Here is a 27,859-nt window from a genome sequence, read left to right as displayed (position 1 = left end):
AAAAACATCAGATAAACACTCACTGAAACTAATCATGAGCTATAACAGTGTAGAGCAGGCTGGTAATGGTTTAAACTTCTCTGATTAGTTACTGGCACTAATTTTACAGACTTTAACTGCTCTTTTCATTCTCTCATCTCATATTTCCTTTTTCTCACAATATCTTGAGGGGGTTAGACAGAAACTTTTTTGACCTTGCTTCTATCTTATGAATGTTTCAGGTTATTGCTGCTAAAGGAGGTTTTTAAATTAGAGTGCACACATTGTAATGATGCTTTTTTTAAAAAGTAAGATAAGCAAAATATGATGGAATGAGAACAAACTAGAATCTAAGTTTTAACTAATACATGAAAAAACCCAGTTGTGACACCACCGCAGACTTTGGAAACAGTTTTCTTACCTGAACAGACCACACCAGCGTCTTCACTATGGCTACACAGTATGTTAATTATGCGATCAGTTATCCCATCTAATGTGCACCTGCAACATGTTCACAGAAGATTGGTGAATAAACAACACCTTTGAAATCTTTCAAAGTAAAATATGATGAATGAAACTAACTAGAATCAGTATTGACAGTACTGAAAAACCTTGAGACCATAAACCATAAGGTTTCTTACCGAACAGACAACGCCAGCCCGACCAAGTGAATACTATGCCTGTCACAATAATCTAGAGAATTCACTTCTGACAGTCCACATTACTAGCGAATCTGTACTTGACAAAGTAAGCGACCTAGCCTCAACTATCCCACAGTTCAGCCTCTAGAGGTACGTCTTTAAGTCCCAGCATTTCAACACTCTCCCCCGAGTAAGAGTAAGAGTAAGAGCTTATAGATTTCAACCCTTCCAGAGCACCGAGTGTACCCATTTCCAGCTAATCTGAGCCGACCTATGAGGAAAAAGAAAATATGAACTATATTGCAAAAATGGCTTTAAATTGAAAATGCAAGTATGACAGGTTAGAACAGACTGACCTGCAGAAGGTGAAGGTGAGACCACGAGATAAACAACTATGGGAAAATTAAACCATGGAATGGTATCAAGACATAAAGTTATTCAGTCTAAAAATAATTTAAGAAAAGTTGTAAAGTTATCCAGACTGTCTCTGTGATAAAGAAAAGTATTAAACATTATGGAAAATCTGTTTTACCGAAGATCAAGAAGTGCAGCGCTCTCTTCTCTCTGCCCTCCATGACTGAGAAGAAAGGCTGCTGCTTCGTGTCATTTATGAGAACAGATGACAGAAAACTGAACTAAAACCTGTGGTTTACAAAAGCACTTTGCACTGGTTATCCTTCTGAAACACTTCTCCTTTTGATTTCTTTTTTTTTTCTTACATGAAGTAACAGAGCACTAATACTGAACAACTCTGAAATTTAGAGCACCAAAAGAAACTGCAGCACTCAAACAACACATTTAATAATAATAATAATGGATTGCATTTATATAGCGCTTTTCGGGCCCCTCAAAGCGCTGTACAATTCCACTACATTTACCAGGTCTGGGCTTAAAAATAAATATAAAAATGTCCTTTTATATGGATCTGAGTGCTTAATTGTAAGTAACGGTCTAACATCCAAGAAAGCAGGCAGATAATGGATTACAGATCTTCCTTATAGAACCAACGCATAAGCTTATTTTGACGAGTCTCTTTTTCAGGCACCGTACAAAAAGCAAAATGAACAAAACAAAACAAGAAGGAAACAAGAATAGATTTAAAAAACAAGTAAAATACATAGTAGGTGCTAAACATACACATGACACAAACACATGAACAAATCAGACAGACTCAAATGCCAGCGGGAAATACGTTTTGAGTCTAGTTTTAAATGACTCAGTGGAGGGAGCACATTTGACTATGAGGGCAATGCTCTTCCACAGGTCAGGGACAACCACAAGAATGCAGGTCTCTTTGACTTTAAATACAGAGCAGAGAACAGTCAGAAGCATCTGCTCAGCTGATCAGAGGGACCTGGAAGCTGAACAGGGCTGCAAGTGGCCAAAGATGTAGAAAGCAGCCAAACCATGACGGGTTTTGTAGACAAACAGGAGAAACTTGAAAGTGATTGTAAAACTAACTGGCAACCACTGGAGAGAAGTTAAAACAGCTGTAATATGATCTCTTTTTGGGGTGTCTGTGAGGAGCAATATTTTGAACAAACTGGAGACGGGACAGGAAGGTCAAGTGAGAGGAAATGAGAGATGTAAAAATCACAGTTTTAATGTTGGAAAAAAAGAAAAAGGAAAATACAAAAACTAAGCAGGGCAGAAACAGACAAACAGACAGACACCACTTCCACAAAGGGGGAGAAAAGAACAGAGGGAGACGCAGACAATATATATGCAATAGGGAATTGGCACAGAGCGGATACACCTGGGAAACACAGTTAGGGAACATAACCTGGCTGACCAGACAAAGGAAGCAAAACTGAACATCTCACACACGACTATAGAGCTCTAATCATCTGCAGCAGTAACACTGATCCATAGAACACTGACGGGGAACATTTCTTTTTACACTTTTAAGTGTACTGAAGTGTTTTCAAAATATTTTACTACTATTTCAGCTTGTCTTGTCAAAAACTAAAAGTCATAATCACTGCTTGCCTTGTCTAGCAATTATTCTGCATCAATAAATTGACACTAGTGAAAAAAAAAGCATCTTGAGATTTGGACCCTTTTTTTAATCATTAGGTAGGTAAAAACCCAAAATTTTATCTGCAAATGTCATCCTACCCACTTATAAGTAAAGCAAACAACATTTTCTAATTCTTAAAGAAATCAAAGATAGTTTTGATTTTCCACAGACATTTGACAGACAGGAGGTGGTTTGGTGGCAGGAAAGGAGAAGCTAGTGTGTTGCAAGTTTCACAGTGCAATTATGTGATTTTGCATGCGTGGATATGGGAACTGCAAAGTAAGTAAATTAGGTGGAAATGAACATTTTTTTTCTTGATATGACCTATGTGAACTATCACAAAAAGATAGCTGATAGCTATCTTTAAATGTATTCTGATGGGTTTAGATTTTGTTATTGTCATTTGTATTTAGAAATATTTAACCACATATGCTTAGAGGTGTATAATCATTTGTAGATTGAAAGAATGTCTCATCCTAGGAGGTCTGTAACAACTCTGTGTAGCATGAAGGGGGAGTGCGTTCACTCCCTCTACAGAGTGTTCTGGCGTAGATCACACCTCCTAGGAGAGGTCGTATCTTCTCTTGCTGATATATGGTTTAGCAAACACACGTATATCTGTTTAAGTATAAGAGCCTTTTGTTCAGATGGACCCGCTCCTGGCACCAGCGTTTGGGGAGTCTTCACAGGGTCACACCTTGACCTCACACACACACACACACACACACACACACACACACACACACACACATACACACACACACACACACACACACACACACACAGTATTCTTTGTTCACATGTATACCTATGTAAATAATAAATGTTTTATGGGGGTGAAATGAAGAAGGTGATGACGAGGAACTGACCTTTACTGATGTCATAGAAGCTCTTTCAACCGCATCTGGTGATGCACAGTTTAGCCTCCCTCCACACTGCAGATGTGCATCACACACAATTAACTTGATTTCAGATTTCGATGTTGATAAACGTCTAAATTCCTATGCAGACACCAAGGCTGTATATAGGAGTAGCATTGCAAAATGTTCTCCTCTTTGGACTAGAACAAGTCGACATTAGCCTCTGAACAGGTGGAGGAAGTCAGCCGCAGCAAACTAATGGTACCAACATCCACAAGTTGGAATTCCCTGTATGAGGCCATTTCCAGAATCATCACAATTTCCTTGAATGAACTTAATGCCCTGTGTGTAAAACTGTTTTTCTGCCTTGTTTTTCTGTTGTGGTATTTAGCCTAACAAACGGCTCGCATTTTGTTAACCTTCAGTTTTTTCCTCCTGGCTGATCAGTCATGACAAAATGCAGATGTATTGACTAAACTAAAACAGTACATAAATATAGCAAACGGTAAATAAATGGGCCATTATTATTGCTACTCCCCCTGGTGAAAACATATGTACAGTTTGACTTTTTGTTCGCTTAAAAAATGAAAAGTGTCACGGACCCGGTTCCGGGGACTCGGGGTCCGTGAGCAGTGTGGACTATAACCTCTACTTTACTATAGTTAAGGTGTGTTACCTTAGTTTAGTTCCTTGAGTGTTTTAAAGTTTAGATGTCTTATTTTTCTTATATTCAGTTTGGCTCTGTGAATTTTTTCCTCGATTTTATTCTTTAAAATGCTGAGTCTACATTTTTTGCTAGTTTCCCTTACTGATGATTTGTGGAGTGCTTAGTTCCCTCTGCGTTCCCTCTCATTTCCTCCATCTGTCTCATCTTGCTGTTTGTCCTTGTCTTCCACTGTTTCCTTGTATCTATGTGCACACTTATGAGTCAGGCAGCTAATCAGTGGCTCCTGTGCACTTGTCTTTGGAGGTTTTCTGGTTTTGATTACAGCCACTGCTCACTGGAGAAACTATAGTAATGCAACTCATGCATTTCAAAAACTATAGTATTGGAATGACTTGATTCACGGCATTATGCTTATTTCAATTTTACACAGCCTCCTAAATTGGAAATAAGGTTGCCTTACTTTCCTCTGATTAAAAAGATCACTTGTTTTATTTTAATTTTGATAAATTTCAGTGTTTTAAAAGTTTAAATGGATTTAGTCATGCACAGAAACACAACAAACTCTTTGTCACTAAATCATAATTAGTAAGCCTGACTATGACTCTTTTTAGCTGACAGTTTGCTGCCTATTACAGCCTGGTTTTAACAGATAGCAATCTTGTATTTAGCTCGCCCAGTTACAGTCAAAGCACCACAAACATGTTCAGCAGTTATATTACATAAAAAAAACCCTGTGAATACTGTGTGTTTGAGATAATTTTAGAGGTTTGTTCTCCTTCCAGGCTTCTTGAGACTTGGAGACATGTTTTATTCATTTGATGGGTAAAAACTCTCAAAGCTCTAATATTTTATTTGTAAATGTAAATGTCATCTTACACACTCATGACTTAAACAACACCATGTTTAATTCTTAAAGGGTTAGATAACGTGTTGTCTCTGTCTCTGGGCAAAGAAGTTAAGACAAACAGTTTTGATTTCCCAGACAAAGTTAATAAAGAGAAGATGGTTTGGCTCCAGGAAAGTGGAAGCTAGTGGTTAAAAGTTACACAGTGAAACTACTTGGCTGTGTATTTGTAAATATGAGTGTGTGTATATACTGACGTTTGTGGCTAGTGATGTTGAGCAACATAACTGACTTAATTTCTGTTCTTTCTGTGTCCATCCTTTACATTACTGCAATCTTGTGACTGCAGAGGCTAGCAGCTTTTCCTGGTAGTTTGGGCATTCACATGATGGATAAACTGCTGGTCTTTCACAGTAAAGTCATGCTGCCCTTGCTCTGCTTTCACAGATCTGAGATCAGTTACGATCTGCGATGTGTGTGGAACTACAACTAGCATTAGTAAATAAACAAACTTCAGTGATTTATCATTATAACACAGTAGTTTTCTCTGGCTAACTAGCTTGGCCAACATGTGTGATGTACAGAAGAAACAAAGTTGTTAGCAAGTCCATAGCAAGGGCTATACTAAAACTTATGTAAAAGATGTTTTATGGTGTTTTTATCACAACATGCTAACGTCAGCATGCTTTTATTACTTTATGCTGACATTAGCCTGCTTTATAAAGCCAACATCTGATATGTGACCTATGACTGAAGTGCTATATATTAAAATGATGTCTTTTATCATTTTTACCCACAGGATTGGAGGAGGATTGGCTGAAATCTGTGACTTCTATAAGCTGTAGAAACTTGAGATTTTAAGATCACGAGGTGTGTTTTTGCAAAACCTATTGGCATCATTGTGATGTTGAACGGCATCATATTGAAAAAATAAATACTGTGTTGCACAGCTCTCTCAGTGCCCCTTATATATTACCGTATTTTCACGACCATAAGACGCACTGTACTAAAAGGCGCAGTCTCAGTTATGTGTGCCATTACAGTATTTAACACACACATAAGGCGCACTGGATCATAGGGCGTATACAAGTACCGTATGCGTATTTAAAAATAAAGCGGGAGCAAACCTGAGTTCGGTACTCACATTTTTATTACCAGTAATCGTCATCATCAACAACACACAAGCATACAAGTGTGCGTATTTAAAAATAAAGCAGGAGCAAAACAAAGTTTGGTACTCACATTTTTATCATCAATCAAACCCATCGAAGTCCTCATCCTCTGTCTGAATTGAACAGCTGCGCTAAATCTCCATCAAACATGCCAGGTTCACTTTCTTCACTGTCAGAGTCACTTTCCGTGCCGTGCGGCTCCTCGGAAATGATGCCGGCTTTTGCGAAAGCTCGAACAACAGTGCCAGCAGACATGTTAGCCCAAGCATCTACAATCCATTGGCAAATTGTGGCGTAACTCGCCCGGCGCTGCCTTCCACTCTTGGTGGAACTGTGGTCTCCATCGGTCATCCATCGTTCCCAGGCCGCTCGCAGCCTTACTTTGAACGGGCGGTTCACACCGATGTCCAGCGGTTGGAGTTCCTTTGTCAGGCCTCCCGGAATGACAGCAAGCTCACAGTTCATTTGTTTCACTAGTTTTTTCACATCGGCTGTGAGATGGGCACGCATAGAGTCACAGATTAAGAGCGATGGTGATGCGTGGAAAAAACCACCTGGTCTCCTTACATACACCTCCCTCAGCCACTCTTTCATCATTTCCTCATCCATCCAGCCCTTTTCATTTGCCTTAATGATGATTCCTGCTGGAAACTTCTCTTTAGGCAAAGTCTTTCGCTTAAAAATCACCATAGGCGGCAGTTTCTGTCCATTAGCATGGCAGCCAAGCACAACAGTAAAAGAAGACTTTTCATACCCCGTTGTGCGTATCGCTACCGTGCTGGTCCCCTTCTTCTCCACAGTGTGACTCACCGGGATGTCAAAAGTGAGCAGGACCTCGTCCATGTTTGTGATGTGGCTGGGCTGGATGTGTTTGTCGGCGATGTGTTTGCTGCAGTAGGAGCGGAAGATGGCCAGCTTTTCCTTATAATCCGCTGGAAGTTGCTGCGCTACCGTAGTCCTGGTCCGGATGGAAAAATGGCACCGTTTCATAAAACGAAAGCACCAAGACGGACCTCCTTGGAAATGTTCAATGTTCATCTCTTCAGCTAGTGAAACTGCTTTTAGCCGAATGGTGACCGTCGAAACGCTTCTCCCGCTCGCTCTTTGCTCGATGATCCACCGCTCGAGTCTTTCCTCCAACTCGGGCCACCTCGCCTTATGTCCGCGGAAACTCAGCTGCGTTTTCTTGACCTGCCGGAGCTTGTTTTCTAGCTTCCTCCATTTGCGAACCATCGATTCGTTAATCTTAAATTCTCTCGCGGCTGCTCGATTTCCATGTTCCTCCGCATAGCTGATGGCCTTCAGTTTAAACTGTGCTTCATAAGCGTGTCTCTTTGCCATTTTCAGGGTTGTTAAAACAACGATGTTCCACATAATGCACATACCTGTCCTTTTAGACAGGTATGTGCGATTGTCCGGTATATACGATCAACGCCCACACTTCACCCTTTAGCGTTCTCATGGTGTTCTCTACTACGTCCTCCTTACAACACACAGGGCGCACCGCGCTATAGGGCGCACCGTACTTTTTGAAGAAAATCTAAGACTTTTAAGTGCGCCTTATGGTCGTGAAAGTACGGTACTTGACATGGTTTCTTGAAATTTTTTTTCATTGTCAGCTTTAACCTTTGGCACTAACAATAAAGGTCACCTTGAACCTGACCTGAACCTGACACATAAATTAAATCATCTCAAGCTGTTATTAGTATTTACAATAACATAAAATTGGAACATGATATCTTTAAATCTGTGGAAGCTCAGGAATGATTGAAAAATTCCTCCACAAGGGGAAAGTGCCAATGGGTAAGTTGTGCCACCCCTTGTTTCTAGGGAACCATAGAAGAAATTGGTCTGTCACCCCACATTCTTGAAGAGTCAACGATTTTCAGTCTTTCTTGGCTCTTGATGGAAGCGGTCGCATTTTCTCCTTCTCCCTCTCCCTTATCTTTCCTGCTTGGCTTCTCATGTCTTTTGTATAGTCTCGCCTCTCTCTAACCCTCAGAGAGTCTCCCAGACTTGTTCTCTAAAAATTTAAAGAAGAATTATGGATTTGACCAACTGGTCCCTTAACGAAATTGACAACTTCTTCACGATGAGAAGCCGATGATAGACCCATCGTCTATCATGTCGGCCAGCCTTATGGGATTTTGAACAGCTTTATCCGCTTCTTGTTCTTCAATAAGCCAGGTCTGAACCAGCTCCAATCAGCCAGAACTCTGTTATCGTGGTTCCGAATTGGTAAATGTCATGCAATGTCCTCCATCGAGAGTGTCGCCAGACACACGACGCAACCCACCATCGAGTATCCAGCAGCAAACATCTCAGCAGGACAATCGGGCTCTCCCAAGCCCAGGTTTCTCGTCAAGAAGAAGTTGTAAATTCTGTACTCAGACTGTGTTTATTTAACGCAATATGGATCTAAGATCTTGGAGAAGCTCATGGCTCTGAAATGGAAATTGAGAGTCCTGGTGACCAGTGACGGACATTAGACCAACTGTAAAACTGGATGCAGTTTGTTCGCACTAACCAAAACACCCCCCCCCGTATTGAGTATTATTCTGGGGGGAGCTCTTTTCTCTCCTCGTCTTTCCTCATGTTGTGCATTTTCCGTTGTTATACCTCTCTGACCTGTCTTCCCCATGTGATGTTTGCGTAATGTATGTATGGTCGGAAGGGTAAGATGGCGCTGGCATAAGGCAGGCAGCCTTAACCCAATTTCCTTTGGGGCCAACCTTCGGGATCAATGAAGTTTATAGAATTGATCTGAATTTTATTCATCCTGCAAAGAGGAGAGCCTCATTGCATGAGAATTAAGCATATTTACGTTCAAAAACATTTCACAAATGTTTGCTTTGGTGTCTAAACTATGAGTCTATACACCTAGCATGATGTTAGCTCAAAACTGCTGGATGATGCCTTTTTTGGTGGGGTTGGGGTAAATCGTGCCAAGGGACCTGGGTTGTTGTGCCACTGGCTTATAAATGAAACATATTATTTTATTGTAATTTTCCATTGTACTTTTCTGTCATGGTTCTGGGTCATTTGACCCAGGGTTTTGTGTTTATTATTATTGTGATCTTGTGTTCCAGTTTATTTTGATTAAATGTTTGGGTTTAGACTTTTTAGTTCTTAGGGTTTTGGTTCTGTGCTCCCTCTGCTTAGTGTCTGCCCATGCGTTCCCTCTTTTCTCTGTCTGTACCGAGTTCAGTCTGTGGGTTTCCTGTTTTACTTTGAAGGTCTGTGTCTTATGTCAGTGTTTTCAGTTTTGTGCTGTGTCTCCCAGCCTTTTGTTTTGGGCAGTCTGAGGTACACCTGTGCACTACTCATGATGTCAGATCAGCATCCTGATGTGGCACACCTGTGAGGTGGGATGGATTATCTCAATATAGCAGATGTGCCCACTACCACACATTTGGACTGATTTGTGACCACTGTTTGGGAGGGATGGTTATATTGTGTATCTGGAATGAATTTTAGGTCTCTACGTCCATCCCATGGGGAATGGGAGCAGTAACAAAGGTGTTGCGTTTATATTTTTGTTGAGTGTATATAAATATGCTCAAGAGTCTATTGTATGTTTGTCATGCAATTAAAAATTCAAAAATATAATTTTTAAATCAGTAACTTTGCAAATTTAGCGCGGACCCTGACCCCTCCCTCCGGCTCCCACGGCCCCGCTGTCACCGTAAGACTCATACTCTTCCCCCACGTATGCTGCTATTTCCCCGCGCCCCAATAATTCTTGTCCTTTTTCTGTTGCAGCCTCCCACAGTCCCGTTTTCGGCGTTCCTGCGCGACTCATCTCCCGGTCCCTTGGTTTCTCGAGTTTCACGCGTGTTTTCCTTCTACCCTCCCGGGACACCTTCAGTTAAAATAAAGTTTATTTTCTCGTACTCCTGTGTGTGTTGGCTCTGCTTCTGGGTCCAGCTTGTGCGCTGAACTTCGGTTCATGACACTAATAGTTTTAAATAGAGCACCACAAACAACAGGTATTCCTTTAGAAATAAACTTTTCTTGTGTTACTTCTAAAAACTACAGATTCTTAACTCTGCAACAGTTAGACAGAGTTGGTTACAGTTAGGCCCCCAACAGTCAGCAAAACAAGTCATAAAACAATAAAAGAGGCTGCCTTATCAAGAGCATCCCAGCACTGTAGTTCCATTACAAACAGTTTCCTTTATTTTATCTTATCATGTCAGAGGCCAACTGAAACCAAGTCCACCTATATAAAAACACCCCATCAGACACACAGTAGTTTCCTCAGCACTTCACAACTGCCGCAAGGTATAGCGTTTTAACTTTTTATTTTTTCGGATCCCAGACACAGCTGTGTGAGGTAGTTAGCACACAGTTTGGACGTGTAGAAAACATCGTTTGTTTGGAACACATCAGCAGAGAGGTAGAGTTCATAGCTGTTCATAAGAGTTTAATTTAATCAAACCTCATTTTACGGATCTAAGTGGCTCCTCATCAATTCTCACCAATTCGCCATTTTATTTAAATATCTGAATTTTCGGAATGAGGATCCAAGCGGGACACAGAGGCTGCTTTAACGCACCAGAATGCAAATATAAATAAAAGCCTGACTATCCTGAGAGCCTAGCTGCAGCGAGACCTTTCTTTCACACGGATTCCTGGATGTGCGTTGGATCCGACTTTGCTACCCACACAGAGCGTTTCTGACAGTCGGGCGCTGCTTATACAATAGAGAAAAGCAACAATACACCGTGTTTCTCTGCTCCAAGGTAAGGATGTCTGTTATACCCAGCGCATAAATGTCTCTGTGTTAACGCTGATTATTCAAACCCTGTTGAAAATGTGACACATTTGTTATCCAAAAACATTTCCTCTAAATTTGCAAAGTTACTGATTTAAAAATTATATTTTTGAATTTTTAATTGCATGACAAACATACAATAGACTCTTGAGCATATTTATATAGCTAAATACACAATGGTATAACCGTGCTAAATAAAAGAGGCCCAAGTACCAAAGCACTCTAATGCAAGCCTCTAAACTGCATGTTGATAAGTACATGAAGCGTACCTCTACAGCTGAAAACAGATTGTATCCATACTTTGAGGATCTGCTGAATTGTTTTTAATGGCACTTTTTTTTTTTTTTTTTTTTGATGAACTGCGGATGATGATGAATTCCTCTTTATTGTAGAAACAGTCCCTAAGCTGTTGTTGCTCATACTTACTGAGTTCCCTAGCTACTTCCTTACTATGTCAGTAAACTTTTTGAAAAGGAAGCTGCTGTAGATTTAAAGAAACACCTTAATTGAAGCAAAGGCAAAAAAATTGGAATGAATTTTATGTGACTGTAAAGCCGACAATAAGTGAAAATCCAAAAACGCCTCCAATCCTAATGATCTCCCCCTCTCTCTCTCTGTGTGTGTGTGTGTGTCCTCACAGAAGGAAGGTCACGACAGGAGCTTTTTTCAATCAGTTTTTACAAGAAGTGTAGCTCATACAATGGTATAAATGTATTATTTGCGATACTTTATAAATATGAACCTCTAAAGATTTTGAGTTCTTGCACATTATGAATCAAGAATCTAAATATTTGTATCACATTGATTTCTATAAAAGCATTTTGTTTATGGGGATAATGTGACAAATCTTTTGTGACCCTATTAACGATCAATGGTAATTAAAGAGGAACCCTGGCTCTGGACATTTTCATGACAAGTGACAGCGCAGACATCTACTAACGAGAGAACATGTTTTATCATCATAAACACGGTGATAAGACGCATCGTTAAAGCGTCACTTCAGTAATGTTGACTCATGTTTTTTAATAGATGACTTAAAACACTAAACTCTAATTTCTGTGGTTATTTTAAGTTTACTGAATATAACATGTGGTAAGACGACGAGTTTTACTTCTCATGTTATGTGTATCTATTTATCATGTATGCTACTTTGCTCTGTGGACTGTAAAATGTTTCATTGTGTTCATGAAATAAACCAGACTTTCACCGTCTGCATCTTTTACTGTTTTTCTGCTTTTGTTCACTCCAAGTTTGACAAAACCTACAGATATCCAGAGTTAACTCGCTAACAATGCGGAGCAGTCTCAGTGTATTTAGCTGCTTTTTCCCTAAACACAACCAACCGAGAGAAACGCCTGTGGTCCTCACTTTGGTCATTTTGAACGCTGAAGGAGATTTGTTCAATAGACACCTTATACTAGTGTTTCCTGCACTTAATCCATCACTACTATGTTCTATTTAAATCCAGATTCCTTTTATAGTTTGCAGTGAAATTTGTTAAACCGTTGCTTAATGGGACAGAAGTACAAGTCGCTCTTTACTAACACATTTGTAGATGAGTTTATTGCTGAACAACACAGCTAGCGGTCTCACACACTCTTTAGGTTATTCAAGTTTTCTGTGTAATGGTTTAAACCTTACCCTTTTCTCCCCAGTATCACAACAGTATGACTCCCAAAGTACGGTTCAGTAAACAACCTATGATTCTAAAGCCAGAACAGAAAGATACAGTTGGAAGATGAATGATTGCGTTTTTATGATGTGTAGTAAAACTACCCCCTCTTCTTCTTCTCTGTGTTGTTCTTGTGTGTGTGTGTGTGTGTGTGTGTGTGTGTGTGTGTGTGTGTGTGTGTGTGTGTGTGTGTGTGTGTGTGTGTGTGTGTGTGTGTGTGCCTTAGAAGTCAAATAATACATTAGCCATACTTAAAAAAACATCTGAATTTCATTTAGAACTGAGATTCTAAGTTGTAAGGAGGAATCTTATGCACAGTCAGAAACATGTTTCCCCACTTTCACAATGCTGAGGTGCCAAATCCACAACCCCCAACAAATGGTTTATTACACGCAGGTGTGAAGGGCAAGCTTTACTTACACAGCCTCACACACACTAGATTTTTACGGCTTATATTTCTAACATTTTGTGATGTAAAAGTGAACCTTTTTTTTTAAATTATTTTCTGTTTGATGGAAGGACTTAAGACACGAGTTATTTAAACAATTCTAAATGACCGTGTGATGGCCATAGTACTTTATGTGGGCCAAATGTGTTAAGGATAATGTTTATCAATGTAAAGTTGCAAAGAACCTTTGAATAGATTATAACATTTTGTAAACAGATACCTCAGAAGCTGTACTGGTAGATCTATGTATGTAAGGTAAAACTTTCTGCAGTACTTCCACTTAAGTAACTAAACACATAAAGTCACCCTTACCAATAATCCAGTGCTCCTTGAAAAAAAGTAGCACAAACAGACAACTGACTGAGCAATGATAAGTAGAGCTACCCGAGGCCGATACTCAAGTAGAAGAAAATTAAAAGTTGTTGTTTTTGTGGCTCGAAAAATTAAAGAAAGTATGTTTAATAATTCAACAAGACCCGCACCTTCAACACATGTACATTCAAATTTTGGAACAGGCTCAACATTGCTGCTGTTCAATAGTTTTTATCCGTTTGAAAAAGTCATTTTACGGCTTTAATGTTTCCAGCTGATAAGGAGAATGAATGCGTTTCAAATGAGCGTCCGAAGGCTTTAAACATCTGCTTTGTCTGTAACGACAGTATCAAACTACAGAGCATTGTTTTTACTAAAATTCAACATTTTCAGATGATAATTTGGCTACTTCTTTTTTTTTTTTACTGTAACACAATGCCATTTTTAGGATATTCTTGGTGATCACATTTTTTCATATTTATGCTTTTGGCACTGAGGGTATCTAATACGCATGTTGTCACTGTGTTTGTACTACCAGCTGTGAGGGCTCTGCTTTTGCTTTGAGCAGTCTGTTTTTATTTTGTCTCATGAGTGTGTGTGTTTTTCAAACGAGATCCTCGTCAGTTTGATTTTGTTACCACAAACTTTGTGTGAAGTTCACAACAGAGGTAAAGAGATTTAAACACCCCAGTTTAAGGAGGCAGGCAGGGGTTGAACCAGCTGCACAGGGCTGGTGAAGCAGAGAGTGTCCGGGGAGATGTGCAACAGAAGCAGAGGGAACATTTTACAAGATGATAAATGGCAGATTTAGATGATTAAGGATTTGTTGACAAGATTAAAAGACACGTCCGTCAGAGTTCAACAACATTACAGTTTGATTAAATAAAAAAGTTTTTAGACTACACAAGGTTCATTTTCTCCTCTGATAGTAATCATATTAAACATGTCAAGAAAGAAAGAGTATAAAGAAAAATAGTAAATGTGTGTCTAATTAAACTCTTCCTGTGAGCCTTACATCATCCTTTAATATGTTTGGTGTTACAAACTTGAAGAAGCACAGAAAAGATCATCAGACATTAATCTAATCAGTTTTCAGCCTTCATTCATATTGAAAAGTTGAAATCTTCACTGCTAGACCCAAGTGCAGCGTTTAACACCGTCGGCCATAACATTTTATTACAGCTATTATTAAATGGAGAGTCCTCTTCACACACTGAGGTTAATTATGAAGCTCCACAGGCTTCTGTGCAAAGACCAGTTCTGTTTACATTATACGTGCTTTAGAAGACATAGCATACCACAGGTCAGCTCAGCAACATTTCGACTTTGGCTTGTTTTTTCTGGTTAACGTTAATTACGTAATTTAGAATTAAAGTTTAGTATTCTTAGCATTTAGGATGGCCGTGGCGAGTAACTCAAGTGCTGTAAACATTTCATGAAACCTCATCAAAAGTTATCTGAGTTGGAAGGGTGGCTGTTAATAAGCCATTCTTAAGGAAGGAGAACAGAGAAAAATAAGGCTGAGGTGTGCCAAATTACACAAGAAATTGACTGGAAAAAGAAATCAGCTGTAATATGTCTTATGGAGTAATGAATCCAAATTTGAAATATGCATGGAAGAGGTCCGAAGAGAGATACAACAGTGAATGTCTATAGCCGTCTTTAACACAGCGTGGATACTCTACCGTGCTTTGAGGCTGGATTTCAGCCAGTGTTGTTGGAGCTCTTATCCAAATTAATCAAATTATGAATGTAGAAAAGTTCCACCAGATTTTGATCGACCATGTAATACCACGTAGTGTCTGATTGGCAGCAACTTCATTTTTCAGTACGACAATGATCGCAAACATACTGCCAATGTAGTCAAAGTATGCCTGGATGAAACAACGCATCAGTCATGGATTGATCTCTCCAGGGTTCGAACCTCAAGATAATCGAAGCAGTGTGGGATCATCTTGACAGAAAACAAAACAAAAGGCAGCCAGCATCCAAAGAAGAGTCTCGGATGTCTTTCAAGAAGCCTGCAGAACTAAGAAATTACAAGAAAGCTTACCTATTAGAGTTTAAGCTGTGTTGAAGAATGAAAGGCAGCTTTAACTGAACAAAAGGGGAAAAAAATCCCACATTGACAGCTAACTCAAGAGACAAAAAGCATTAGAACTCAAGTCATTACCTTACTTAAGGATAAATAAGTTAATTAATTACATTAATGCATAAGCAGAAAATAACCTACAGTAACTGCTTTGCGACACGGAAGTGCAAAAGACAACTGAAAGGGAGGATAGTTTCTATATATGTGGTTTCTATTAAGGGACAGAGGAACGATAAGAAACGATAAGAAATCAAGGACAAGGAGTGTGGTGTAGATAAGTGAGGAAATCCGATCATTACTACAAATTTAGTTGAAATTTAAATATTTTAACTATGGTGTGTGAGGTGGGCCCCTGGGTGCCTCCTGTGAGGGCTGTCTGTTTTCCACATTCTGCAACGGTAAAATACGACTTAGAGGCGGATATTTGTTTTACTTTATGGGCAACAGTTGTCTGCCCTTGTTCTTGCTGTTGACAAAACTCGCCTCATGGTCGACTCTGAGAAAAAAACTCTTTCCCACAGAGGGGGGTGCTTTAATAATCTTATTCGAATATGAGCTTTTTTCCACTAAGGCTTATTTTATGTGGAGATGTACGAAATTATTTACTGGGTTACAAGCAATGATAATATCGGCTGTTGACTCCTCATTTTCATTTTCTGTCTATTGAGAAAACCCATTGTAAAAGTAATGAAGAAAAAAACTCTCTACTTTGGTCTGACAAGGAGCAGGCTGCGCAAAACCTACCTCATATAGATGTTTCAATAATAATAATATTTTTTTGGGGGGGCGCGTTATAAGCATTGAGAAAAAACTGATATCTGCTGTCTCACTCCTCCTTGACCCGCGGTGTGTGAAACAAGATCGCCTGTCACGGCAATTATGGTTTGTTTTTCAGTCCCTTGTAAAAGGGACTCTCAAAAGGAAAAGTAGTATTCACTAAGGGGTATTTATTCATTTTTACACATACGGGGTAGGCAGCCTGTAGGTTACAAGCGGATAGAAAGTTCTTCTTTTCATCACAAGCTATGGTGTAGCCTAAAAATGCAATTTGTTGCTAGGCTGATCATCTTAAAGGTTTTTTTTTTTACTGAGTCTGTATTATAGGAAAATAAAATACTATTGAAAGAAACGGTTCTCTACAGGCAATAGGAAGTCACTCTTTTTTCCCATTACAAGCGCCGGTGCAGCTTGTGAAAGTAAAATTACATCCGCTATTGTAAAAAAAATAAAATAAAATAAATAAATACAGAGAAAATTGTCATAATATCGAAACAGAATTCAAACTATGAGTTTGCGGAAAACTAACCGCCGCTCTGTCTCTCTATACAGCACAAAATCAACTGCTGCATCACCGCTGTGCTTCAGGAACCCTCTCTGATCTCCCCCCAGCAACCATACCCCTCCCCTCATGCTTAGGGAACATGATGCATCAGGTCTGAAAATGACTAGACACTTCCGGAGTATTTCCGGTAGGGTCATAAGGTCCGGATCGAGGCCTTCCATAGTAAATATGCTGTATTTGAATATGTCATATTCAAAGCCTTCTTTAGGGGGGAGCAGATTTCTTCGCCGTCCAAGTACACAGGGGCGCTGCTGGGCTGCAGAATGAAAGGATCCATCTTGTGTCTGTGCCTTAGAAATTGTGACGGACTCCTCCTCTCTGCTTTTATTCTCCTCCCATGCCGCAGACCCTCCCTCCCTCTAAAAACTTTTTTCTTTTTTTTCCCAACAACAGGTGCCGCGCTTCCGGGGGTTTCCCCCCTCCCTTCTCCGGATGCAATTCGTCACGCTTAGGGGATCAAATTACACACTTCCGGGGGGGGGGGGGGGGGGGGGAGGTCAAAAGGTCATGATTAGGGCCATCAATCAAATCGGATCAAATTTTGTCATAAACCGTATGGGAGTATCTCTCTTGTGACGTCCAACAGTTGGGAATTGTAGCCTCAAAGGAGAGAGTCATGAGAGGAATGGACTGCAGGACAGAAGCCTTCAAACGGGACTGAAGTAATAATGAGAACTTGGAGAAAGAGTCTGCATACTGGAAGCGCATCATTTGTTCAGTAAAGTGTAGCACAGCTGTTTGCTTTGGAGCCAGTCTGATGCCCAGAATTACAGTTTTCCTGTTTGGGGTGAAGATTCTCCAAATATGGACTGCTGTTTTTTAAAATTCCCAGTCTGTAAACACTCGCTGACAAATAACAAGAAATGAAAATTGAGAAAATAATGTGTATATTTAATTTAAAAAAGAAAGAAATAATAGATCAAAGAGGGAAAAATAAATACAGTCGTACTGGTTACTGTGGTCGTTTTAAACTGTGTGGTCGTCCTCAACCTGCACACACACACACACACACACACACACACACATGAAGCCTACAACATGTGATGTACATCCTGTCCAGGTGAAATGAATTTATAAAATATACCATTCAATGCACAAACATATTACACATTTTAAGCAGCAGCCAAAGAATATTTCTGTGCATTTATTTTAAATATCTGTTGCACGTTTTAAAAACTTATTTATTTACTTACTGATTTATTTATTTAGAACTTATTTATAATAATAATAATGCATTTTATTTGAGGGCGCCTTTCAGAAACCCAAGGTCACCTTACAAAAACCAAAAATTTATAAAAGGAACAGTAGTCATAAAATACATAAAATAAGTTAAAATTACAAAACAGAGCTTGACAACAGATAAAATCAGCATTAAAGCGAATAAGCCAGTTTAAACAGATGTGTTTTGAGCTGTGACTTAAATACGGAGAGGGAGTCAACAGGAGGAAGGAGGAGGAAGAGAGCTCCAGAGCCGAGGAGCAGAGCGACTGAAAGCTCTGTTCCCCAGAGTACTAAGGTGTGAGGATGGAGCAGTAAGATGAATAGCAGATGATGATCTGAGAAGGCGGGAAACAGTGGTGATATGGAGCAGGTCACACAAATATGAAGGAGCAGATTTATGGATACACCTGTATGTAAGAAGTAAGATTTTAACAGTTCAGTGGGTTACATCGCCAAAGCGGACGAGTACTACACCGTCAAGTCTCGCAGCGAGCTGATGTTTGAGAAACAATCGGAGAGACACGGCTTCACCACTCGAGTCACCCATGCAGCATGTACGCACCGTCACCTGAGTGTGTTTATAAGATGCTGCGTTATTGTGACAGGAAATCAGAATCAGATGTAGTGATGTGGCCTTCGTCACCAGGCTTTAGCACATCAGTATTACACGTAGTTTTGCATCTTTGTGTTGGAGTCTGATGCTGCTGGGGCCAGCTGTTTGGTCGTATACGTGATCAGTGGACTCTGCAGTAAAACCTGCAGAGAGGATGTTTAAATCGAGGCGTGTGTTTGTGTGTGTGTAGTGGTGAAACCCCAGGATGATGGAGGTGTGACGGATCAGCTGTACTCTGAAATGAAGCCAGCTGTGGACGGAGCGAACTACATCATCAAACACATGCGCAACAAGAACGAATACGAGGTGAGCGCGAACAACCAGAACGTGCCGATGCTCTGCTTGATTCAAGATGCTTTGAATTGTGTAAAAAATGTTAGCACGTTTTCATTCAAGTTTGCATTTTGTTTCAGTATTTCCCACATGCACATGTTTCAAATCAACAAACAAATTCTAATATTTGTCAAAGTTAATCCAAGAAAATACAAAACACAGTTTTCAAATGATGGTTTCATTGATAAAGAGAAAAAGCTACCCAAACCGACCTGGCCCTGTGTGAAAGTCATCGCCCCTTAAGCCTCAAAACTGGTTGTGCCAACCTTGGGGGGGAAGGTTCATGCATCAATAATAAATAAAAACAAATGTTACACATCACTGGGGAGGAATTTTGGCCCCACTCCTTTTCGCAGAATTGTGTGAATTCTGTCACATTGGAGGGTTTTTCAGCATAAACAGCATCTCCATTGGACTTTAGTCTGGACTCCAAAGCCAGTCCAAAACTTTCATTCTGTTTTTTGAGAAATTCTCAGGTGGGCTCATCATCCAGCTGTATAACCCAAGTGATCTTGAGCTTCAGTGTATGAACTGATGGTCGGACATTCTCCTTCAGGATTTTCTGGTACAGATCAGAATTCACGGTTCATTTACATCAAGTCGTCCAGGACCTGAAGCAGCAACGCAGCCCCAACCCATCACACTACCTCCATGTTTGATTGAAAAATGTTGTATTCGTTTTAAACCTGATGTAACTGGACTTAAACCTGTTACATCTGGTCAGTCTGGGGATCATCCAGATGTTTTGTTGGTCAGCAGTCACTTTCTTATTGTTGAATCGTGAACTCTGACCTTAAGTGATGCCTGCAGTTCTTTTGTGACATCCTAGATGAGTCCTTGATGTGCTCTTGGAGTAATTTCAGTAGTCTGGCCACTGCTGGGAAGATTCATGTCTCTTCCAACTCTTCCACTGTGGTTCACTGGAGTCCCCAAACCAGCAGTTTTTAACACTGCTGTGTTGACTTCATTATTCTTAGATCTGGGGCCAGACTGTAACAACATCTGATGAGAGGACTAGAAGCTTTATTAATTTTTTTAAAAAGGTGCGTAAAATCAGAGGTTCAGAAACAAAATACAGAGCTCAAGAAAATAGAGGTTACTGTGGAAAATCAGTTTACAGTGACACGCTAAGCCCTGTGGGTGTGTATCGTGTGTTTCAGGCTTTGCAGCGTCAGCAGAGAGTGAGCGGGACGTCGGCTGGGGTCGAGTGTGTGTTTTCCTGAAGAGACTCGGGAAGAAAGCCGACAGCAAGAGCCTCAGTTTGGCTCACTGTGATCTGACGGCTACAGAGCTGCTGGAGCTTGGTACAAAAACGCACATACCTGTCACACAAGACAGACATGGTATCTGTCAGATAACTGCATTAAAAATACTCCCAAAGGCACAAACACAACGGAGCCCAGCAGACAGTTAGTTGATGCAGCTTCATTTCAAGAGGCGGAGCATCTAAAATTAAGTCTGAATAAAGTAATGTGACTTCGTTGTAAGACGTCAGCTGGCAGAAAGGCAGACAGATGTTTTTCTTGCCGTTTCTTCTCAGCAACGTTGCTGCAGTTCCTCCCCCAGGTGGAAGAGATGGAAATCTCCTGGAATGAGTTGATGGGTGGATTGGTTCATCCACTGCGCATAAGCCCTCAGTTTTACAGCTTTGATCATTCATTTTGATTTACTGGCTCACAGAGAAATTTCAAACTAACTCACAGAAAAAAATTCTGTCTTGAGAGGATAGCTTTAGCTAATTTATCTGAACTCTGTTTACTTTATGAGGCAACGATGACCATATAAGGAATATCCTCTCTCTGTGAGATGATAAAGGCTCAAGGGTAAAAAGACTGAATCTGAGTGTCTAAAGCGGGCTGAAGATTAGTTTGCCTACACCGACCTCATTATTAGTTAGATGTATAGTATAGTTATATTATAGAAGAGAACATAAGGAGCAGCAGTTTGGATCCATTTTAACAGGGCTGTCAGTTGGTGTTTTATTATGTTCTTATCTGTTTTTTTGCTGTCTCTTTGTTGATACATGTGTATGGATGAGGTTTTTCTGTTCATAAATCTCTCAGGGGGAATGGTGGCTACACTGCCCAGACTCTGTGTGCTGGACGTCTCTTGTAATGCTCAGCTCACACAGGAAGTGGACACTGGTGGCTTCAGGGAATTGGTCAGCTCTCTCTCTCACGCCACCTCCCTCACCACGCTTCGACTGCAGGCCTGCGGTCTAACGCCTGAGAGCCTTGATGCTCTGGATTTTTCCTTTTTATTGCTACTTTTGTTTTATGTCCTATAAGAGTCTCGGAGGGGTAAATTAAAAAACACCCACACCTCTGGTTGTCCTGCAGGTGGTTCACTCCGTTGCCTCCCCTCTGTGGGAGAGCTGCACCTGTCCTGTAACAAACTTCTAGCTGGTGGACTGAGCCGCCTCACCTTTCACCTGGCTCACGTCACACACCTGGAGAGACTCGACCTCCACCTGTGTTGCCTCACGCGAGATGATCTAGAGGCTCTGAGTCAGTTGCTACCAATCTCACACGCCGGACACTAATCGCATGCTCGCTGCAGCAGTCATGTGACTCGTTGTTTTTCAGTCCAGGTGCTGCCCTCTCTCACTGCACTGACCGAGCTTGATGTGTCATCCAATAAGGAAGTGGGAGGTGTGGTCCACCTGCTGGTCTCCGCCCTCCCTGTGACACAAATGAGGAGGCTGCCATTCAACAGCTGCTACATGAGCAACGAGTCCTTCACTGCTCTGGGTAACACACACACACACACACACACACACACACACACACACACACACACACACACACACACACACACACACACACACTTGTTTATTTATAGAAGTTTTCCTTCAAGTCATTCTCCCTGAATACCTCTTCCACCCTCTAGCCTGAAATGGTGAAAACTTTGTGTTTATGCATCAGCCCTGGCGGTGTCCTATCTGCGCACGGTGGATATTTCCTGGTGTAAAGTGGTTGGCGGTCACTTGGCGCTCCTGCTGGATGCTCTGCAGCCATCAGTCGTCAGCGAGCTCCGTCTTTGCAGCTGCGAGCTCACCACTGATGACATGCAACATCTGGGTAACTAACACACAATGACATTATACTTTTTCTTTTTTGGTCTGTAGTGGATCATTAGGCTGCATAAATGTATATTAAGACAAGTAAAGCCTGAAGGAAATTGATATTTCTTTCATTTATTTCATGCTGCCAGCATCTGTAGCTGTCGTATAAAACAAAACAATGAAACTATTCGGTGTTATTTTTGTCTCCATCAGAAACATTGTGAACAAAACAGTAAAGTGAACAGGCATAAAGTGATCAGTTATCAATGGGTCCTCTTCCTCTGTGCAGCTGCCGTGTGCAGACGGGGCTGTCTCTCCTCACTCCGTGCACTGGATCTGTCCTACAACAGCTTGGTGGGAGACAACGGTTGGTGCAGTCTGTTTGCAGCAGGAGGTCTGGGCTCTCTGGAAGACGTGGATGTCAGTTTGCGACCTTCAACCTCTGCTCCGTGCTCAGCCTGGCTGCCCGCTCTGCTCCGAGCTCTGCCTCAAATTTCGGCGCTGGCTCGACTGGCCATGCAGAGGTGGACAGCTGACTGTCAGGAGAGAGAGCAGCTCAGGTACTGTCTGAAAAAGAGGAGCGTCCTGCTGGAAAGGGATCCAGATTTACAAGACACATCATCAGCATGTAAAGGGAACAGTCAGGAGAGCCTAGAAGAGAGTCAGCCTGAGGAGTAGGGAGCAGAAAGCCTGAGTTATCTGATCTCAAATTACAAATCATCACAGAGAGATTTCAAAAGAGCACTAGGGAAGAAAAGCGCAATCAGGTCTTCAGTTTATGAAGGACAGTGGAATTAATTTGCTTTTTAATCTCATGAACTTTATCATTCTGCACTTGGACTTTGTAATTCTGCAGTCAGACAACAGCCTAAATAAAGATTCACCTTTGTTACATCTCCCACTCGTTTTCAATTGTGCAAAAACTGCGTTCAGCCATTACAAAAATACTTAAAAGACTTTGTTGCTACAATTTTTCAACAATTCATGATGAACATTCATGCCACAACAACTCAGCTGACAGACGGTTTAATGCTTTTCGTTGCAGTTTGATTACAATCGGGACATGGGAACAGAATCAGAGACACTGATTAGATACAATGTCAAGTCAAGTCAAGTCAAGTCACCTTTATTTGTCAATTCTGCCACATGTACAGGACATACACAGAATAGAAATTGCGTTACTCTCAAACCCTAGTGATTAGAAAAATGCAAATAAAATAATTAAAAAGTAAAAATTTAAATAAATACAATACAATTTTACGTATAACAAAAAAAAGCTATGCAATATACAATATACAATATTCAAGTAAGAGGGCATAGTGGTGCAAAATAGGCAAATAGTGCAATGGAGATTTAGTAGTGTACGGTAAGAGATAGTGTAACAGCAAAGTCTTATGAGGTAATGGCAGTCCAATGCTCCACAAAGTGACTGGTGCAGGCCAGTGAGTGCGTCAGAGAGTGAGTGTGTGTGTGTGTGTGACAGAGTTCAGTGAGACCGTGGTGGAGAAGAGGGGAGAGGGGGGCAGAATCGGGAGGGAGTTTAGCTTCCTGACAGCCTGATGGATGAAGCTGTCCTTCAGTCTGCTGGTCCTGGCCTGGAGACTCCGCAGTCTCCTCCCTGACGGCAGCAGCTTGAAGAAGCTTTGCATTGGGTGCGTGGGATCAGCCGCTATGCAAAGGGCTTTTTTAGTGAGACGGGTGCTGTAAATGTCCTGGAGGGAGGGGAGAGAGACACCAATGATCCTCTCTGCAGCTCTCACTATGCGTTGGAGGGTTCTATGGCAGGACGCATTGCAGGCTCCAAACCACACAGTGATGCAGCTCGACAGGATGCTCTCGATGGTGCCTCTGTAGAAAGTGTACATGATGGGGGCTGGAGCTCCTGCTCTTCTTAGTTTGCGGAGAAAGAAGAGACGCTGCTGTGATTTCTTGGCCAGTGCTGTGGTGTTGTACGTCCAGGAGAGGTCCTCTGTGATGTGCACACCCAAGAACTTGGTGCTGCTCACTCTCTCCACAGACGCTCCGTCAATGGTCAGAGGAGCATGTTGGGTGTGCATTCTCCTGAAGTCCACAACAATCTCCTTCGTCTTCTCCACATTCAGAGAGAGATTGTTGTCAGCACACCACGTGGCCAGGCGTCTCACCTCACTTCTGTAGTCGGTCTCATCCCTGTTGCTAATGAGACCCACCACCATTGTGTCGTCCGCAAACTTGATGAAGAGGTTGGAGCTGTGTGATGGAGTGCAGTCATGGGTCAGCAGAGTGAAGAGGAGGGGGCTCAGCACACATCCCTGCGGGGCCCCCGTGTTTAAAATGATGGTGCTGGATGTATTACTGCCGACCCGTACTGCTTGAGGTCTTCCGGTGAGGAAATCCAACAGCCAGTTGCACAGTGAGGTGTTGAGCCCCAGCTGGACCAGTTTTTGAGTGAGCTGTTGGGGGATTATAGTGTTGAATGCTGAACTGAAGTCTATGAACAGCATTCGAACATATGAATCTTTTTTGTCCAGGTGTGTGAGTGCTGAGTGGAGTGCAGTGGAGATGGCATCATCGGTTGAGCGATTGGGCCGATACGCAAACTGGAAGGGATCCAGGGAGGGGGGTAGGACAGTCTTGATGTAGCTTGCTTCAACACAATGCTCAGGCTCTGGAACCAGTTTCCCAGATAGGGTCTGTGCAGCGGGGACTGGTTTGTGGCGCAGCTGCAGGGGAGGCTGACAGACTGCAGCTCCATCAGTTCATCACGCCTCCCCTGCATAAGACGTGTCGGGACCTGAGGTTGTTGTTGCGTGTGGGGTTGCAGCTGAAAAGCAACCGAGTATTGTACGAACGAGCAACCGGATAAAGAACTGTTAGAAAGAGCGAACTATGTGGTCGTGTAGGGGATTCGCTTGTCACAGTCTGAGACTTTCCACACTCGCCACAGCTGAGTGGTCTAACTCCAGCATGGATGAGCTGATGTGTTTTTAAGTGACTAATTTGATTAAAAGACTTCCCACACTGATCAGCTAAAGGGTCTGTCCCCACTGTAACTTTGTTGTCGTCTTTTTGGCTGCTTCATGGTGGTAATTTTCTTTCCACAGGGATAAACTGTGTGGTTTCTCTGTTTACGGGGGCTGAGTGACTTCTGTTGGTGTCATCAGAGCACCGAGGTATCAGCTGGGTTACACCCCTTTGCTCCTGTAGTGACAAAAGCCGTGAGTTACGGAACAAGAGGAACCTAAGATTAATTTATTATAACATGGGAACATGCATGCAATATAGTATAAAGACTAAAAACCAAGCTTATACAATTTTAAAAAGCTTGAAAGTCAGTATTTGGTATGACTGCTTTTAATATGCTTCTGCTTAAAAGACTAGCACTACCACTTAAAATACATTCTGTGTTAGGAAAAGGTTTTGGTTTTAACATTACAATGTAAGATTTGATATACATGCATCTGTAGTTACATGCACCTCTAGTTACATGCACCTCTAGTTACATGTTACTCTAGTTACATGCATCTGTAGTTACATGCACGTCTAGTGGAAGGAACAGTTTAAATACACTTTCAAAGATGCTTTTTTTAAAATCCTTTTTAAAGAACGGATTTTATTCATGGCTCATTGAAATGTTTTTCTGCTTCTTTGTCAGACTCATCTCTGACTGCCAATCACCTGTGACACCAAACACACCTTTATTTTTCCATTATTACTGATAATAACCAATATAAATAAGTGATTCGTGTTGATTCAATGTTTTTTTGTCTGATATGTCATTTAACTGCACCGTACATTGGTCAAGTATGTTTAATAATAAACATACAACATACAATAAACAAAGAGGGATCAAATTTAAACCTCACTGACTAGGAAGCACACAGTGTTTGTCATTTTATATGAACTTTACTCTGAAATAATTTTAGCATTTTTTTCAAGTCCCCAGTGTTTCCTGATCCTTGGAGCACTCCTGGTTATCTGCTATGGTGGAGGTGGCCAATGTCTGGAGACAAATCGTTGTTCTGGGGAGCTGCTTTCCTCCAGTTACTTTACATCAGAATAGAAAGCATGAGAACGACCCTGATGAAAAACAGAAACAGCATCCAGGAAGTGAAATAAAGATTAAGCTGGGGGCGACCGTGGCTCAGGGGGTTGGAAATCGCATCTGCTAACCGGAAGGTCGCCAGTTCGATCCCTGGGCTCTCTGTCCTGGTCGTTGTGTCCTTGGGCAAGACACTTTACCCTACTTGCCTACTGGTGTTGGCCAGAGGGGCCGGATGGCGCGATATGGCAGCCTCGCCTCTGTCAGTCTGCCCCAGGGCAGCTGTGGCTACAACTGTAGCTGCCTCCACCAGTGTGTGAGAGTGAATGAATAGTGGTATTGTAAAGCGCTTTGGGTGCCTTGAAAAGCGCTATATAAATCCAATCCATTATTATTATTATTATTATTATTATTATTAAGCAGCCAAATTCTAGCTCTGGGGCCTGTTCTTCGTACCTCGCTAAGTAAGTTAGCTGGATTAGATTGTTGGCGATTTCGGGAGCAGGTTTACTTTATGTAAACAGGATTAGATCGCGGCCACGCAGGTATGTCCGCTTCATGTATACGAAAGCAACAGCGATATTCCACCACTGTTTCAGCATAAATAAATAACACCAATGTAACTAAAGATAATGCAGCACTTGATCCATTTATTGATTTCACACAGATACATACAGGTCATTTCCTAAAAAAGGGAAATGTACCATTAATCATTCTATTACATGTATGTGATTATTACAGATGTAATTCATATTTCAGAGTAGTAATTGTAAATTACTTCGTGTAATCAAGATGAGAGACCACGGCTATAAAAGCGAAGGTGGATTTGGGAAGTCTGTCACAGCCATGTCCTGTCCGTTTACGCGAGCAGCCCATTGCGGAAGGTGCAAGATTGATAAGGAGAGTCCTCAGAATCCAGCGTATATTGCGGGATAGACAGGATCCTTTAGCTCAGCGCGACAGTGTGCTCATAGAGAGATATCGATTTTCCCGTGAGGGTATTATTTACTTAACCAACTTGTTGACGAGGGGGTGCAGGACCACCACCTGTCTTTTTGTGCTCTGCCCTTTTCTTGGTTGCTGTTATGAACAAACAAACAGATTATTTCAGGGTCTCTTTCCAAGAGACGAAAAGCAATATACGTGATAAATATTACCATTCTGTAGAATATTCTTATATTTCACTTTTACTTGTTCCCATGTTCTAGTGGGTCCTGTTGTGGCTCTAATGTGAAAGGGGATATAATATAACATATTATAATATAATGTAATATAATATTGGATAATATAGTGTAATATAATAAATTTACCCTACCGCCTACTGGTGTTGGCCAGAGGGGCCGATGGTGCGATATGGCAGCCTGGCTTCTGTCAGTCTGCCCCAGGGCAGCTGTGGCTACAACCGTAGCTGCCTCCACCAGTGTGTGAATGTGAGAGTGACTGAATAGTGGCATTGTAAAGCGCTTTGGGTGCCTTGAAAAGCGCTATATAAATCCAATCCATTATTATTGTTATTATTAAATTACTTACGAGTTTAATTTGTCAGCAACTTTCTGCCAGCCCTCTCTCCTTGCTTTTGCAGCCTTTGCAGTGTTCCCTTGCGTTCTGATTAAACTCTGAAACTCCTGAAATCCCTCACTCAAGAGTTCTTGCTCTGCTGCCGAAAAATACCGAGCGCGCTCCTTCGACATTTTCGCTGACCAATCAGAGGGTTGCCGATCAATGTTTCTACTATCGATGCATAGCCCCTTTTACGACACCCAGTGATCTCACATTACTTC

The 27,859-nt window shown here is 41.4% G+C and overlaps 1 protein-coding gene and 2 long non-coding RNA genes across 5 annotated transcripts; 2 read left to right on the top strand and 1 right to left on the bottom strand.

Moving 5' to 3' along the window:
- Positions 1–829: 829 nt before the first annotated feature.
- On the bottom strand, positions 830–1,189 carry LOC113028764 (uncharacterized). The gene is made up of 3 exons (XR_003273274.1): positions 1,153–1,189; positions 977–1,012; positions 830–891 (listed from the first exon to the last, which is right to left on the bottom strand). It is a non-coding gene; the product is annotated as an uncharacterized LOC113028764 (long non-coding RNA).
- Positions 1,190–16,280: 15,091 nt separating this feature from the next.
- LOC113028765 (uncharacterized) lies at positions 16,281–23,536 on the top strand. Its single transcript, XR_003273275.1, has 3 exons — positions 16,281–16,334; positions 21,645–21,649; positions 23,521–23,536. It is a non-coding gene; the product is annotated as an uncharacterized LOC113028765 (long non-coding RNA).
- Positions 21,342–22,958, top strand: LOC113028759 (leucine-rich repeat-containing protein 31-like). Of its 3 annotated transcripts, none has more exons than XR_003273271.1 (3): positions 21,342–21,743; positions 21,883–22,073; positions 22,347–22,958. XR_003273271.1 is itself a non-coding variant. In XM_026179183.1 (3 exons), the coding sequence occupies exons 1-3, from the start codon at positions 21,686–21,688 to the stop codon at positions 22,733–22,735; spliced, it is 603 nt and encodes a 200-aa protein (XP_026034968.1). In that variant the 5' UTR covers positions 21,355–21,685; the 3' UTR covers positions 22,736–22,958. The 3 variants fall into 3 exon arrangements, 2 of the variants coding, with proteins under 2 accessions (XP_026034968.1, XP_026034967.1); XM_026179183.1 differs by having other exon boundaries at positions 21,355–21,743; positions 21,918–22,073; XM_026179182.1 differs by lacking the exon at positions 21,342–21,743 and having other exon boundaries at positions 21,781–22,073; positions 22,271–22,958.
- Positions 23,537–27,859: the final 4,323 nt, after the last annotated feature.

This window comes from Astatotilapia calliptera, chromosome 9 (genome assembly GCF_900246225.1).
Source record: "Astatotilapia calliptera chromosome 9, fAstCal1.2, whole genome shotgun sequence".
Lineage (NCBI taxonomy): Eukaryota > Metazoa > Chordata > Actinopteri > Cichliformes > Cichlidae > Astatotilapia > Astatotilapia calliptera.
This window is presented reverse-complemented; position numbering and strand designations above follow the sequence as displayed.

Bases quoted from the DNA above. Each gene is read 5' to 3' on its own strand.
- LOC113028759 (XM_026179182.1), top strand. From the start codon at position 21,909: ATGCATCAGCCCTGGCGGTGTCCTATCTGCGCACGGTGGATATTTCCT. The intron at 22,074-22,270 runs GTAACTAACACA...TGTCTCCATCAG, and splicing joins TGATGACATGCAACATCTGG to AAACATTGTGAACAAAACAG.